Source organism: Ictalurus furcatus, chromosome 2, assembly GCF_023375685.1.
Source record: "Ictalurus furcatus strain D&B chromosome 2, Billie_1.0, whole genome shotgun sequence".
Taxonomy (NCBI): domain Eukaryota; kingdom Metazoa; phylum Chordata; class Actinopteri; order Siluriformes; family Ictaluridae; genus Ictalurus; species Ictalurus furcatus.
In genome coordinates this window covers 3,909,644-3,926,677 of record NC_071256.1, presented here as the reverse complement: position 1 = coordinate 3,926,677, position 17,034 = coordinate 3,909,644, and the positions used below count along the sequence as shown (strand labels likewise).

The 17,034-nt window shown below is 44.6% G+C and overlaps 1 protein-coding gene across 6 annotated transcripts in view; it reads right to left on the bottom strand.

Annotated features, from left to right (window-relative positions):
* Positions 1 to 17,034, bottom strand: part of epha7 (eph receptor A7) — a 75,355-nt gene that overhangs the window by 45,296 nt on the left and 13,025 nt on the right. For all 6 annotated transcript variants that reach the window (XM_053643905.1, XM_053643880.1, XM_053643890.1 and 3 more), the window contains 2 exons: positions 11,860 to 12,015; positions 2,621 to 2,956 (listed from right to left, as the gene is read on the bottom strand). In XM_053643905.1, coding sequence (XP_053499880.1) covers positions 2,621 to 2,956; positions 11,860 to 12,015 — 492 coding nt within the window. The remainder of the gene's footprint in view (positions 1 to 2,620; positions 2,957 to 11,859; positions 12,016 to 17,034) is intronic.

Here is a 17,034-nt window from a genome sequence, read left to right as displayed (position 1 = left end):
CTAATGCTAAATGAGGCTGTCCCAAATAGCTAGTTAACAGCTAGGTAACTAGCGAGCGTTTCTCACAGGTAAACATTAGCACGATTACGGTATCCGAGACTCGATTTGCGTTATTTTCTCTGGAATTTCGGTACTGAAAAGCAACCTGGTCAGAAAACACCGCAACAAGTTTGCTCTTTGCTCCTTTTTAGTTAGTTAGCTAGCTAGCTAGCTAGCTTAGTACACACGTGTGGAAAAAAAAAAAAAGTGTGAATCACCACAAGAGTGAATTTAGACCTCTATAGACGCATAAACAGCCTCTCGATGATCATGTATTAAAAGAATCCAGGAGCACAAAAGATTATGCTAACGCTAAATCAGGTTGTCCCAAATAGCTAGTTAACTAGCAAGCATTTAAACACTACCAGGATTTCAGCATGAGTTAGCTAGCTAGCTAGCTAGAATAGCTTAGTGCACAGGTTCTGTGGGAAAAAAATAAAAAGTCTTCAGGTTCCTAGTCAGAAGTGTGAATTTATCCCTTCTGACGTCCCGTTTTTAAATGTGAAGTATTTCAGCCCCACTAACATGCACTGGCATTATTGTTCCAGCGTTCAATCCATTAGAGCTGCAACAACTAATCGATTAATGATAATAAATAAATAATCGATCATGGAAATCGTTGTGGACGAATCTCATTATCGAGGAGTTGGGCTGCGTACGGCACGGGGCACGTTTACTCACTGCGTTACTTCTGTTCTGAAAACAGACCGACGCTGTGTCCCGAATGACCCACTAGACACTTACACTATGCACTATACCCTTGTTCAAGGGCCCAACAGAGGTAGGTTGGCAGTGCTGGAGCTTGAACTCCTGACCTTCTGATCAGTCACTCAGAGCCTTTAACAACGGTATATACATTTGATGTGTTAATGTAAAGTTTTAGTCTGAAGTTTATATTTGTAACAATCAGTTTGTGGATTTGATTTTAAATACATAAATAAATAAATACTACTGAAAGTCCCCCCGTCCGATTAATCGGGTGAAAAAACCCCCAAATAATTGTCAGATTAATCAATTATGAAAATAATCGTTAGTTGCAGGCCTACGATCAATAATGCGTTTCTTGGGGGGGATTTTTTTTTTTTACTGGTGTTGGTGAATAATGATGGAATCTTTTTGTGTGAAATGTAATTGCTTTCCGTAACTGATGAAATAAAAAACAGTTCTCGGTAGTGAACTCGGACGTTTGGACCCGGCAGATACGTCGATGAAGGAGGTAAAAGCCGTGCGGCTATCTGTTTCGACAAAATAAACACGGCTTCATGGATAAAGTTTCCTCAATCGCACTATAACTAATCACTGCATGTTGCCCAGGGTTGCTGCAGTAATTGTGTTTTGTCAGCAAGCCAGGCATCATTATAGAAGGCTTGGACGGAGTTGAGGTCTCTCTCTCTCTCTCTCTCTCTCTCTCTCTGTGTCTGGATGCCCTTGCAGTCTCTTGCTCTGCCGTGCGTCTCTGTCACGGTCCCTGTCACTGAACATTCATCATCGCTCGCTCATCTTTGCTCCAGTCCCTCCATCCTTCCTTCCTTCCTTCCGTCCTTCTTTATCCCGGAGCAAATGAACACGCCTATAAAATCATATCTGAGATCTGAGATCAAGCTCTTTTGTCTGCTTTGTAAAAAAAAAAAAAACACACACGTATATATCCGAGTGTGAAAAATGAGCTTTTAAATGATGTGCCGTTCCATGTGGCCTTCTTCTACGCCAAGCGTGTATGTGTGTGTGTGATCATTTGTGCTCGCACTGTACTTACAGTAAAACACCCAGTAAGACTATCTAGCTCAGCTAACCCCACCCCCCCCCGCCATTAATGAGCACAGTCAGTGTGTACTTGATGGCAAATTATATTTCATGGGTGGTTGGGCATGAAAGAAAAATCTTGTTTGCATGATCCTTAAAAAAATATCCATTAGAGAGAAGGGATCTAGCGTGCGTACGCACAGCGACGGAGCACCACGAGTCGGTTCTCTCTGGGGAAATGGGATTGGGGGTGGGGGGGGGATAAAAAGGGACACGCCGCTTCCTGCCGTGTCTTCGATGTGAGCAACGCACAACCTTAACGCTAACGTAATTCGTCAGGATACAGAAGCACTTCTTCAACAGCACACCTGACAAGAGCGTCAACCTGTCCGCTTTAAACACGTGTCCCAATCCAACCGGAATTAAAAATTTAAAAAAAAAAAAAAATGACAGAATCCTCACGTGACTTTTAAGATTGATCGACTATTTAACCGTTACCAACAGCGTCCGAGCAACTCCGAGCACAAAATTACGAACCGTGGGGACGCACATGCCAAATAATTGGTGAAATTAGTCCCAATGAGGGGGGGTAAAACATTTTCAGCCGTTTTCGTAAAATTACACGCTCTCGCAAAGGACCGGGCATCGGAGTGCAAATCAGGGAAGCCTACTGCATTACAGCGCAAATCAACATCTGGACACGTTACACATCTGGACACGTTACACATATGGAAAAACAAAACCTATAATATTTATAACTTGGACAGAATAAAACAGTTAACCAAGATTCTATAATCCACGCACCGAGAGCATTTCTAATCAGAGTAAAAGTTCTTACCAGCCTGACTGGTGGCGATGCTGACGGCGGCAAAGAGTCTCTGCGTTCGGCTGAGGTCCGAGACGCCGTTCACGGCCTCCACCTCGAAAGTGTAGTTGGCGTGCGGGAGCAGCTCGCTGATGGTGACGGAGGTTTCCGTGAGACCGATCTGCTGCGGCGTGTACGCCACGTTCCCTCCGCACGCCACGCACTCCTCCGGTTCCCAGCTGCACCTCCTGCATATGATCCGGTAGGTGAGATCGCCGCGGCCGCCGGAGTCGGCCGGAGGGTTCCACTCGAGGGTTACGGTGGTCTGGTTGATGTTGTAGACCAGATTCTGAGGAGCTGAAGGAGGTCCTGAAGATGTGTGTGGGAGGGGGAGAGAAAAGAAAGAACCGAGTTACGTACGGGAAGGGTGAGCAGTGGTCGGGACCATTTTCCATAAAACATGTAATGCTTCGGATGCCACAATGAGGAATGTTTTTTAATTGTTTCTCTGTAATCCGCAACGTGAAACTTGATTTTCGTTTAATCCGATTGCTGTTAATGTGAAAAAATAAAAAAAATACTGTCTAAAATCGGCGCAAAGAGACTTCTGTTTGTGGCGGAAGACTTAAAACCAAACTTCTGTTTGTTTTTAAGAAATGAAAAATTTGTTTTAATCAAGATATCTAAAAGCGCAAATGGTACAAAAGACTATACCACTGAAGCATAACAAAGCCTCAAACCCAGGTACCCAAGTCCCATTACTTCCTGTTTTGGATACCAAGAACCATTTACATTTTACATTTACGGCATTTTGGCGCACGCCCTTATCCATAGTGACTTACATTTATCTCATTTATGCAACTGAGCAGTTGAGGGTTAAGGGCCTTGCCCAAGGGCTCAACAGTGGTAGCTTGGCAGTGCTGTGATTTGAACTTTCTGATCAAGCAGTCCAACGTCTTAACCACTGAGCCACCACTGCCCTACCACACGACTCGAAACTTGGTATCGGATCGGTGGCCAATTAAAAATCAAAGTTTCCTAGTGCCGAAAGTTCTTGTAGTAAGAATCGCCCCGAGCTTGCAGATGATGTAGACCAGGCTGCGGAAAGTCCAAGAGAGAGGTGCAAGAATGGGAGAAGAATGCGAAGAGATGAGCTGTCTAACCACGCAGAAGGTGACTGCCGTCTTGTAAATTTTGTATGTCAGGATCTAAGAAGTTCACAGAGGTCAGGTTGAGAAGAAAGCGGGAAGACAGCCGAGTTATGTGGCCACGTGACGGGACGAGTGACACTGGATTATTCTCTCCTCTCGGGAACATGCAGAATCCGGTCCCTCTGGCAAGTGCTGACACACAATTAGAGTGTAACCCAGATACTGCAAGACGTTCCACAATGCAAGCGAGACGCGCTCGAGAGATACCAAGGTCAGCACCGACCAGGAGGAGACAAGCCAGTGAAAGAACTCAATAATGAGCTATGAGACCGAAAGTATAGTAGCTTCCACTGGAAACTACGGTTGGGGCCAAAAGTCCGAGTCCACTAGCGTCTACCTACCTACCTACCTACCTACCTACACGACAATTTTAATGATCGATGTTCACGCAAATGTTTACATTTCAAACAGATAAAAATCCTCAAGGGAGTAAAATATTATATAAACACAGGATAGAGATTATCCATATTGAGCGAGCCGGTGGTGACGGTGGTGAGGGAAAAACTCCCTAAGATGATATGGGGAAGAAACCTTGACAGGAACCAGACTCAGAAGGGAACCCGTCCTCATCTGGGTAACGACGGATAGTGTGAAAGTAAAAGAAAGTTCGTTATGGTTTTTATATGTAGTCTGTTTGTTGAACTAGTCCACTGTTCACTAAAGGAGACCTGAGTGTCAAACTGCATGCGGTAATCGCAGTCCCAAGGCCATCGCCGCAACCGTAGTCCCAGCGACCACAGCGAGAACGTCCATGTACAAATACAGCTGTAGGTATGTTTTGATCAAAGAAAACACTCGGTAGTAGAGTCATTCATTTCCTATCCTAATTAATTAGCCAACTAAAAGGATAACAAGCTTCCCGTGTAACGATCAGGCGCCGCGAGTGCAGTAAAACTTTATGCTCTCGACAGTCGGCTGAAATTTACGAGTCGACCCTTAAAAAAAAAAAAAAAAAAAAAAAAAAGACTTACGGCCAGCTCGACACGGGCTACAATAACCACCCGCCCTCGACCGACAAAAAAAACAAAAAACACACAGATTCGTCTCTTTTATCATTTAAAATACCAGGAACTCGACCTCATCTCGTAAAATGACGCCCTCTATCCGGTTGCGGGAATGTCGTTCGAGCCGTTTTCACAAGCCTCATTGAGAAAAAATAAATAAATAAATAAATAAATAAATAAATAAGCCTTCAGGTTTACGAGTTGGTGTTTGTGAAGGCGCCGATACGTCTACTTTCAAGATGCGCCATCCATATGCATGAGGGCAAAAAGCAAGCTTCGGAACAGTAGGGACGAATAATACGACACTTAAAAGGTGCTCCTCATTAGGGATAATGGCACACACACACTCTCTCTGTCTGTCTCTCTCTATCTCTCTCTCTCACACACACACATACACACACATTCATGCTGCAATATTCATCAGAGGAGGAGGGAGGGGGAAAATGCATGATCAGATGAGATGAAAGGGCCACCTGTGGCAGGTGAAGAGTGTGTGGCGTGTGTATCTGTGCTTTCTCATCTCTTTCTGTCACTCTCTCTATTTTCTCCCGTCTCCCATCTTCCTCTCTCAATTCAATTCGGCGTTCGCTTCGCCGGCATGACGCCTTCTCTTTTTCTCCGGGACGCAATCGTAAGATGTGGCGACAGCGTGCAAATTTAAAACGGCAACACAACTTCTATCGATACGGGCATGCGTATAGAATATGATACTAGCACTCTAGCTTACTTGCATACTGGTACGCTCGCACGCTAGCCCGCTTGTATAGTAGCTAGCCTGTCTGAATACCAGCATACTTGCATACTAGCACTCTAGCTTACTTGCATACTGGTACGCTCGCACGCTAGCCCGCTGGTATAGTAGCTAGCCTGTCTGAATACTAGCATACTTGCATACTAGCACTCTAGCTTACTTGCATACTGGTACGCTCGCACGCTAGCCCGCTTGTATAGTAGCTAGCCTGTCTGAATACCAGCATACTTGCATACTAGCACTCTAGCTTACTTGCATACTGGTACGCTCGCATGCTAGCCTGCTTGTATAGTAGCTAGCCTGTCTGAATACTAGCATACTTGCATACTAGCACTCTAGCTTACTTGCATACTGGTACGCTCGCACGCTAGCCCGCTGGTATAGTAGCTAGCCTGTCTGAATACTAGCATACTTGCATACTAGCACTCTAGCTTACTTGCATACTGGTACGCTCGCACGCTAGCCCACTGGTATAGTAGCTAGCCTGTCTGAATACTAGCATACTTGCATACTAGCACTCTAGCTTACTTGCATACTGGTACGCTCGCACGCTAGCCCGCTGGTATAGTAGCTAGCCTGTCTGAATACTAGCATACTTGCATACTAGCAAACTCACTAGCTTGCTTACTTGGATGCTTGGCCACTATCCTATTCAGATACTAGGGTACTTACATTCTTGCCTACTAGTCTAGTAGCTAGCTTGTGTACTAGGACACTTGCATATGATCATACTTGCTTACCTACGATACAAACATACCTACGATCTTCGACAAAAAGCAACCAGGAAGTGTGTCGTGAGGTTTATTTTTGTATACTCTGGAAAGATAATAATAATAATGTCATTCAAGCCTCGTAGCTAAACAGTTATTAAAATCACATTGCACACATTTGGATTTCCTAATCACGGTACACCATCAAGCACGTTCCGCTCTCTTTTTTCCGTCACCGCCTCACCTCCTACTTCATGCTCCGTCAGGAAAAGAGCCGACGCCCACTCACACACAAACACACTTCACCTCCTGGGGTGCGTTCGGTATTTCCATGGCTACATATAATGATAGCAGTTATGGCTCCATGATCACAGCCGCTCGCTTTTGACTCTCGAGTGGCAAAGATCAAGGGACTGATTATCCTGCAATAAACAAGGAGTAACTCACAGGCTGCCTCGAGTGCCACTTCGGAGTCTCGCTCGATAGCAAGGAAGTGATCGCTAAAACGCCCTCACCTGGATCCACCTGTGTGATTTAGAGATAATGGAGAATATATATGTATACATATAGTAGTTGGTAAATTGTTGCTGTATGGCAACAATGTGCAATGGTGGAAAGTATCGAATAGTCAAAAATAACACAAAATGTGTGAGATCACAATTACACTTACTGGACTGAATTTTCCAGACTATAAGCTGCCGAATTTCTTTAACCACCTAGTAAAGGTAAATAATACTTTTTTTTTTTTTTTTAAAATGGAAATAAACGAATAAACACCGTGCAGTAAAGAGTTAAACAATGGCACGGTTTTAAAATCTGCTTATTATTAGCCATAGATTATACGGCTCGATGACGTATCAGAACAAGCGCGCCGCTGACGGAGCCTTCTGACCAATCAGAATCGAGAATTCGAGAGCGCTGTGGTATAAACACAGTATATAGCATGTTCTTCTACTGTGTAGCTTTTTACAGAGCCAGATCGCTCAATTTAAGCGTGTAGGCTTTCAGACAGTTCTGGGGTGCTAAGGACCCATATTAAGAAAAGTGACTATTTTTTTTTTTTGGGAAATTAAAAATAAATAGACCCTCAATAATTATACAAAAATGCCTGAAAATAAGATACGGGACCATTCAAGCAAGGCAGACTTGAGATTTCCAGTGACAGCATGTTAATTAGGTCATCTGCTGATCCACAGTGTGTGTGTGTGTGTGTGTTGTGACTAGACTTAGGGCTTAACTTTGGAATGCAGTTCTTATCTGCTCAGAGCTGCGCCTCCTATTAGAAGTCAAGTCAATAATTAAGTGTAGTTAAGCTCCAGTCGCTTCCATACGAGCGCCACTGAAATGAAGCAGATTTGCTAACATGACGGCTGAACTCTGCTCTCAGTCGTGCAAAGTGCCAAAGGGGAAATATTAGTCAGCTGGGTTTTCTAAATAGATGTCTAAATAGAACAGCCGAAAAACGCAAATGTCTGCAGTTACTGTATATAGCGCTGTTTTAACCTTAGCGGTTCGACAAAGCGCTTTACACCGTGTCTCATTCACCCATTCATTCATTCTCACACGCCAATGGTAGCAGAGCTGCTGTGCAAGGCGCTAGCTTGCCATCGGGAGCAACATCTAGACATTCAGTGTCTTATCCAAGGACACTTCGGCACGTGGGATGCGAAATCGAACCCTATGATTACTGGACAACCCGCTCTACCACCTGAGCCGCAGCCGCCTATTAAGCAGAACTGGCCGATAATCCAAAAAATTCTATACGACCCATAGTGTTATCGCAAATGCCGATGATTCTGATTGGTTCAAAGCAACAGCCAATGAAAACACAGAAGGCGGAGCTAAACATATTGGACTGACACGTTCTGAATTTTTGTTGCGTATGTTGTTACTATGGAAACATGTAGATAATCTACTTCTGTGTCGCCTAGCTCTACGGATATTTGAAACGGCGATGATGTAATCGTCTAATCAACCGCCCAACCTGAGCACACTCCAATCCCAGCGATCAAGCGTCTAAAACTCACGCTCGTATCGACCGCGAGCACATGGACGAAAAACGCCACATCTCATACGTCTCTATTCCTCTTCCCCGTCCAGATCCTGCACACCGCTGACGCGTGATCGATGTCATCTCCGAAATCCGTCGACAACTCCCTGCTTCCTATGCTGGCTGAAAAATAATGAAACCTTCATTGGGAGCAGAGCCCGCTCCTAAGCCTCGGCGATATATTTCATTAGGTCACGGCACTGGCTGAGACGAAACGGAATGCGGCGTCGTGTGGTGCCACGCCAAAACACACAACCGCAGGACATCTTTTCTGAATAAGTTTGACCGCCATTAATTTATTATTCTCCCATCTGGACAATGACATGTCTCTCCCTTTTGAGCAGCTCGGGAATCGGAATTTTATTACGCCGCTTCTTAATCCCCCCGTCTTAAAGAATCGTGTGTCTTTATTTGTTTAGCGCCTGAGGTTCTTCGGGTTGACGCCCGTTCGGTTTAAAAGCTGTCCGTCCGCGTGTTTGTTCGGCGAATGTAAATTGGCCTCCAATTACCGCGACGGTCTCCCGCGGCTGCAAATCCCCACAAGGAAATCTTCCTCCGTGGCCCACGTTAACTTAATCCACAGATAATTAAGATAAGACTTTGTGAAGAGCGCGCTGTAATGTCGCGGAACTATTTTTTTTTTGGCGGAACGACGCCGTGAGAGTTGTTTCTGGAAGCGAGCCGGCCTACGCAGCTGCGCCTAAAGCCGAGGGATTGCGTTTTTTAAGCGTTAAATGACGACTCCGGGTAGACGTTACAAATCGCATGCCGTAAAGTAGAACGAGTGACTTTGCTCAGTCGGAGAGGTTGCAAAAAAAAAAAAATGGCGAAGAACGATTTCGAATTCCGTATTTTGCTCTGGAATGAATGTTTTCCTAGCCAGACGCAGAAACCACGATCTAGTCATGAACGGGTCGCACGGAGATGTGTGAGGGATGTATATGGAGAAAGAGAGAGAGAGAGAGAGAGAGAGAGAGAGAAAGAAAGGGCTTTCCTGCTGTTTCCTGATTAGGTGTAGCGGGTAACCATTAGAGCAAATTGCAAACAGCGTGTTCCTGTCTTTTGTTTCAGTCACAAACGAAGCAGACGCGTGGGCTGCAAATGTTTCACGGCGCGTGTTTGAGGGGGGAGAAAAATATAATAAAAAACCCCACGAAGGAATACAGAGAAAGAAAAATCGTCAGGAGGAAGCAGACATTTTAATGCGCTATGCTACGTTGTGAAACAGGTACTCGATCAGCTGATCCTTTGACTCTTTGAGGCGATAAAAGAGGAATAGAGGCTGTGTTCCAATGTAGTACGTCTCTTACTTCCATCTAACAAGCCATCTTAAAAATCTAATTAGATCCATATTGTCGACGGAGCTTGACGCGGAAATCGAGGCCGACGCTAGGAGTCATCTTGTCAGGTTAAGGAGGCCGTCTCACCTTCCCATCGTTTCCTCTCTTCCCACGATTTTTCACTTTTATTTTAAGAGCATAAAGGGAAGGGAAGGAAAGAAAGAGAAGGGAAAAGGCTGAGAGGGTGGAGGTGGTGGTGGTGGTGGGGGGGGGTGTTCTTCTTGAATAAACCTGCTTGTAGTGGATTAACAAACCAGCAGCACCCTCGCTCCCTCCCTTCCTCCTTGCCTCCATCTCTCCCTCTACTCGCTTGGTCTGTGTAAACAAGTCATCAATGGCTGGAGCGTAATTGCGGCACTCGCTGGAACAAATGAAAGTGGGGAGAGGAAAGGAGGAGAGGACGAGGGGCGAGAGGTGGGAGAGGAGCGTCCGGGACCTGTGGCTTCCAGTGCTGACAGTAATTGCAATCTAATTTGAAGGGAAACAGCAAATTGGCCCTCTGTTCATTAGCTACAAGAACGAGAGAGCGAGAGAGAGAGAGAGAGAGAGAGAGAGAGAAAGAGAGAGAACGATTGGACAAAACAAGCGTTCCAAATCTCAGACACCGAGCTATTAGCTAATATTTATCATGGATGAAAAATTAGACATGACACAGAGATCACTTTAAGACTTAAGAATAACAATAACAACCGACAAGCCTGGACACAGCGTACTGAGAACGGCTAACTTCTAACTAGCGTTTGTGGTAAACAAAGGATAAAAAAAAAAACACCCACGCGTTATTCATCTCCGCTTTTGTAAGTAAAAAGACATTTAATTGACTTCACTACTTCATGTGCCACTGCTTAACTACATTTTTCATCTAAAACTCATTTGGTCTGCCTGCTAATGAGAACTGACGTTAGCTCGCTTTTTAGCTAGCAAACTAGCCATATATTTGTTTAGCCTCTGTTTAAAAACAACAACAACAAAACAAAAGAAAACCTTTTAAACATTCCTGAGGTTAAAAAAATAATAATAATAAAAACAGCAAACCACTGCTGACTTGAACAGCTAGTCGGATCAGGCAGGATTTTTCAGAAGCTATTACTCTGGACTGTCAAACATAGCGCTAGCTAGCTCAAGGAAGCAACAGTAGCTCCAAATAACACGTTACAAAATAGCTCTCACTAAAAATTCACCATTTTAACAGCACTCAAATCAGCAGACAGGACACCATGTGCATGCTGTGAGGTAATCTGACTAAAACATAAGCATAGCATAGCATAGCATAGCATAACAGAACATAAGCATAAGTGCTAAGAACAACAAGCTAACTTGATGTATTAGGATCTTCTTCGTGAATTGACACCTCCAGGTCACGTGACTAGAGCTGTAAGAATGCTCAGTCTGGGAAAGAAAGATGGCGAGCATGAACTAGCGAATAACTGAGGAAACGTCTTTAGCTTGTTAGCGTGGAGTCATTAAATCGTGACCATGAGCGATTGAAATGTCTTGTGGCTGTGATAACATAACAAAACTGTCGGGGATGTCGACATTTTCCTCGGATATGTTGGTACATTCCTCAGAAAAGACTCTGTGTAACTTAAATGAAACAAATTACACTCAGACTGCACGTGGGAGCCGCCATTTTGAGAAGGTCAACAACAACTTTCTTATTATTATTATTACTATTACAATTTTTAACGTAACGAATAATATGAGTGAGGTGTTTAGATGGAATCTTGTCGCAAAACATGTTGGACATACGACTTTACTTTTGTGTGTGTGTGTGTGTGTGTGTGTGTGTGTGTGTGTGTGTGCGTGTGTGTGTAGAGCTGCTGCCATTGCTAGCAAGAAAATCCTAGCAGGCAGAGAGAAAAAGCCGAATTTGACCACAAAAACCTCTAGCAAGGCAAAATTTCAGTATAAAGTTCTCAATTCTTATTTAAACGACCAAAAAGACCCGCTCTCTTGTTTTCTGCTGGCTCACAACACCAAGCGAGGTCGACTCACAGGTCAAAGTTCACCTACGGAAAGCCGGCCTGAACGAAGGTGACTGTGAACGTGCGCCTTTATATCCTTCCCCGTTCGACGGATCGACTTTTTCAGCCGAGGAAACGCTACGTTCGGATACGTGTTCCGGATTTCAGCCTTCCCGTGTTTCCCGTATCATCGCGGCGAGGGCTCGAAAATATTGGCACCCCTGGCGTGTGACTGGACTCACTTGTGCAGGCGACGGAGGGAGGATCTGAGGGCGCTCGGTAGTAGCCGTCCTCGCATTCGCACTTCCGGGATCCTTCTCTGTCGTTGTAGCTGTGGGCAGGACAGCGCGAACACTGCAGGTCCTGCGACGAGGACTTGAAGAAGCCGCGGCCGCAGGCTGAGAGAGAGATCGAAGGAGGGAGAGAGAGAGAGAGAGAGAGATAGAGAGAGACAGAGACAAAGTTACAACCTCTTTCACAGTTGAGCTCATATAAAGAAGAGGGCAGGGAAGAACAGATCTGAGCTTGTGTTCACATCGTCCAACAGCTGGAGATTGGATCAACCTGGCCCTCTGGCATCATGAGCACGCTTGAAAAAACTCCACACACACACACACACACACAAAGCAGGAAGCAGAGCAGACTTTACTTAGGACTGATCATATTGATCTTCTGTAAGTTTATTTTTAAATAGCCCTTCTTCATTAAACAAGGAGAGGGAAAGACAGCGAGAGAGAGAGAGAGAGACAGAGAGAGAGGGAGAGACAGAGATGTCCTCTAAGCGGAGAAAAAAAACAAAACAAAGGCAAGGTTAGTGTAGAAAATAGGAAACTTAACGGGATTATTCCAGCGTTTCACCTTTAGCGGGAGGAAGAGGGGAAAAAAAAAAAAAAAAAAAAAAAAAAGACGTCCCGCAGGCATCCCCAGATCACAGATGAAGCTCAAATTAGGGCTGGATAGCCTGAGGCACGGTGTTAAAAAAACCCAACCACCTCCCTACCACGTCTCAATGACAGCGAGTCATTTGCACCAGCAATTTATTTCATCAGACCATACAGACGGTGTTTCTAATGAAGTGCCATCATAACACCAGACCCTGAGAATTACGCTGGCTAGGAATTCACAGGACCTCTTCTCTTCGGAATCCAATTTAGCGCCCACGCTCTATAACTAAACATAATTTGATTACCGAACACTGGCACCTCTTGTATTAAACTCTGCAGAAAGGGACACCAGGTCAGGTACTAGAGGAGAAAAAAAAAAGAAAAGAAAAAAAAAAAATAAACTCAAATAAGCATTCGGAAAACTTGGACTCTACACCGTACCATTTGCTCGGTAAAAACATATACGCAAGCCTTTTTTTTTTAAATACTGTAATTTGCAGAATGGTAGCTATAATATCATTTTAAATGACATCATGGTCGATAATTATACCGAACAAACTCCACGCTGTACAGGAGGACACTAGGAGCAATGGATCTTTCCGAGGAACTATTAGTTATGTTTTCTTTTCCAGGTTAATGACTGAAATAAAAGAAAGCTAGTGTGGTTTTTTTTTTTTTTTTTTTTAGTAGAAATGTGCTAGTCTTGGTCTGGCTTTCTATACACACCAGCTGTTTGAGTCTAAAAACAGAATCTGACCCCTATAAAAACCTTAAAGCATGCCTTCATTACCCAAACGTATATTCGCGCACCATTAATGATTATCACTGGTGTTCGGCATGGAGGCTGTACCGATTGTCAAATCTTTTCTTTTTTTTTTTTCAATCCATTGCAGAAGAAGAAGAAAAAAAAACAAAAAAAACAACCTCCTGCGTCAAGTCTAAAATGGAAGGAGCGGTAAGAGGTCTCGTCGGTTTCCCCCTTTTTAACACCTCAGCACTGGAAATGGAGGGGGTTCTGAGGAGCAAAGTATACTCATTTCAGCTACATGAAAGCGCTGTCACTGCCTATTTAGCTCAGAGCCCCAGCCTGGGAAGGGAACGCGCTGAATAAAGACCGATCTCCGGACCGCTAGAGGAGAGGAGAAAGGGAGAGATGTGATTTTTATCTCTGGTATTTCTAACCTGCGAAGCTTGGTAATTGAAAGCAGGATCCCCAGCTTAGGCAGAGGGATCTCTAAACAGGACGTGTACGCCGGTCATCGCGGCTTTAAGCTTCTAGGAACTTGTCATTTAATACCAGGCTTATTATAATGATAATTCGATATTTAAAAAAAATAAAGGAAGGCGCGCCAGCAGGAGTTCCATGTTTCACGGGTTAACGTTTATCTCATGACTAAGCATCGCCGGTTTCTAGGTAAGGCTATGAAGGCTATGAAGACTAGATCCCACATGAGCCGAGGGCTTAAGCACCTGACCGCGGTCTGCCAGCGGCTCCCGCGCTAACATGCTAAGATTAGCGCCGTCGCAAATCACCAAAACGGGAGGGCTCTCAACCCGCTGACACCCGAGTGTGTCAGGGCCACACGGCAGCGGTTTATTTTTATGTTTGAGCGATCGAGGTGTGTTTATTTGCGCCGTCTGAGGAGCCCGAGCGTCTCTGATGTTTACACGAGCGGCCTGGTGGCAAATTAAGCCTCGGAATCAATGCGAGCTCGGAAGATCTGAGAGAGACTCCGAGCGAGTACAAACAGAGACGTTCCTGGGTTGCGCATTCCACGCCTGCAAACATGGCCAGGCCTTGTGCAGGTCATAAAAACACACCATTGTCATGCAGACGCTGTCAGAACGATCGTTTAGCATGTCTTCTTGTGAAAGATTTATTTATCGGTGTTTTCCTAGTGCGCTGACAGAATTATTAGCGCTCGATGACGCCATGCGGCAGAATCAGCTCCGAGAACTTCAGAAGAGGCACCATGGGATACCTTTTGGGTTACCTTTCGGGATACCTTTTGGGATACCTTTTGGGTTAAAGGTTCTGGGTTACTGATCAGAAGGTCAGGAGTTCAATCTACCACTGTTGCGCCCTTGGGCAAGGCTCTTAACCCTCAATTGCTCAGTCGCTCTGGATAAGGGCGTCTGCCAAAATGCCGTAAATGTAAAAGGGACACCGTAGGACGCCTTTAGCTAACTTGACATGGCGATAAAAACAAGCTCTTAAGTATATTACATACTGTAAGTATTCAGTATAAAGACTCTCCAGGAAGTGCTCGGTCTTTCCTGTCGTCTTCTGAAACCAAAACAAAAAGCGGTTATTGGATGAGTTTCAAACGCTGACCGATAAAATATCAAATACGGCTGTGATTTTCCGGGTGGATTTGGGCAAGTTATCGGGTTCCTAGCACAGGAAACGCGTATAAGGGTTACGGTCATGTGCCCTTGGTCTTGGGCGTTCTGTACGTGGTACGTTTTTATCATAAAGACACGTGAATTAGTACTTTAGTTAGCCTAAAGGGTTAAACAGAACGAGACGAGCAGAGATTACAGCAGTCTTGGCAAAGCCAGGACTGTAATATTCCTTCTAGTGGTCAAGCCTTTGGTTTGAGTCACGGGACGAGACAAACACAGCGGCTCAGTCAGGATTTGGCTATTCATGGCCCTGACTGAAGACGAAAGCCTTGCAATCCGGCCAAGACAGAGAAATGAGCAACCAGTGAAAATGTCTCAATGGCATTTCTCGAGACAAAGAAGCGCTATCTCATTTGGACACACAGTTGAAGTGGGGGGGGGGGTGGTGATGGGAGCTCCGAAGGGGGTGAAGATATAGTTTTTTTGTCAAGTATCTTGGCATTCCTGAACACACAGAACGTAGAAAGATGGACGGACGATGGATGAGGCTTTCAGCCGGAGTCGGCATTGCATGACAGATAGACATGTCGCTTCCTGTGGCCACAGCAGATGATAATAATAATTTCTAATATCCTGATTTGACAGGCCGGCAGTGTGATTTTGTGCTGTCAGATGATTTTATGATGATCGGCTCAGGTGTATTTTTTGCTCAGGTGGCCTCCAGCAACATTGTCATTATGCCGCGGTCTTTTTCGAGAGATGTTTATAGTTCTCCGCTCGGTACCACGGCTAGCACGTAATCTCCCGTTAGCCCAACTGGAAGTGTTTAATTCCTCGGTAAGAAGCCGTTATCGAGCTCGTCCTAATCTCCAGCGAGGTCGCGCATCAAAGTCGGCCCGTCAGGAGCTCATTTGTATGATTGATCCGGCACTTTGTGGGATGAAAAAAAAAAACAACAAAAAAAGAAAGAAGAAGACAAAATCAAATACAGTCGCTTGCAAAGCCACAGGAAGCAGACAGACCAGCTGATGGCTGTTTCCCCTACAGGGCATTCGTGTTGTGTCGTGTCAAGGTCGCCGATTTGACATTCAGCCAGCCGTCTCTGCGTATTTATACTGGAAATTTTGCTTTGGTGAAAAGAAAGCCAGGCAGCGATGAGAACATGACGACCGGAGCAATAAAGACTGAATGGAGAGCTACAGCTGGGCTCCGTTCCTGACGGTACGGGGGAGGGCGGGCTGGGGTGGAAATCAGCATGATAAAGTAAAAGATGTGATTTCCTGTACTTAAACGTATCCGGAAACGCTGGCCCTCATTCCGGGCGCAACGAAAATAGGAAAACGACTTTATAAATATAAATGCTGTCATAACCATCGCTTTGCACACAGCTTGGCCTACATTTTATGCCTCTCCTCTTCCTTTCCCTTAGAGCCTGCACTATATTTGTTTAATAGTTGATATGAAGTTTAAATATCGTCTTTTTTTTGTTTTTAAATCAATTCTCAGTAGAATTTTACATTAGCCAGATTAAAACTGCACCCTTTGTACCAATTTGGATCTGGCCATTATTAGTAACATGCCTTGTAACTATTTAAAAAAAAAAAAATAATAGTCTTATCATAGTTCCTGAGAGCAGCACTTGTTTTTTTTTTCTTTTCTTTGATTATATCAACCTGTATGAGATCTGTATGAGGCAACACCTTGTAAAATGAAGAGAAAGCTCAGCACCTTACACCATAACTAAGCGACGGGCTTCATAGCTCCAGGCATTTTAATCCGGCCTCTCCAGAAGCTGAGGTACGTGCAAGTCCGAAAGCAAAAAAAAGGAGCGAAGGATGAACCGAAAATCACCCAAAAAATCAAATAATAAAAGCTTCTTGTTTCCATCGCCCATTCCGGACACCTCCAGCCGACGTCAAAACGAAGGAGCTTTGGGTGTAAAGTACAAAATGATATACTGAATGGAAGGGGGAAGGAATAAATAAATAAATAAAGAAATAAAGAAGGGTGAGGATTGCCAAAATGGCGGATTAAGTGGTTAAAAGACGGATCATGTTCGGCTAATTCGACCAGAGCCCTTCGCATTAGCTAGGACAGAACGGGCTACATGCACACAAACCGCCCATTCATGGCTGCTACCTAGGCCGAGTGACGGATAAGTAGCTTTCCGCCGAGAAACAAAGAGAA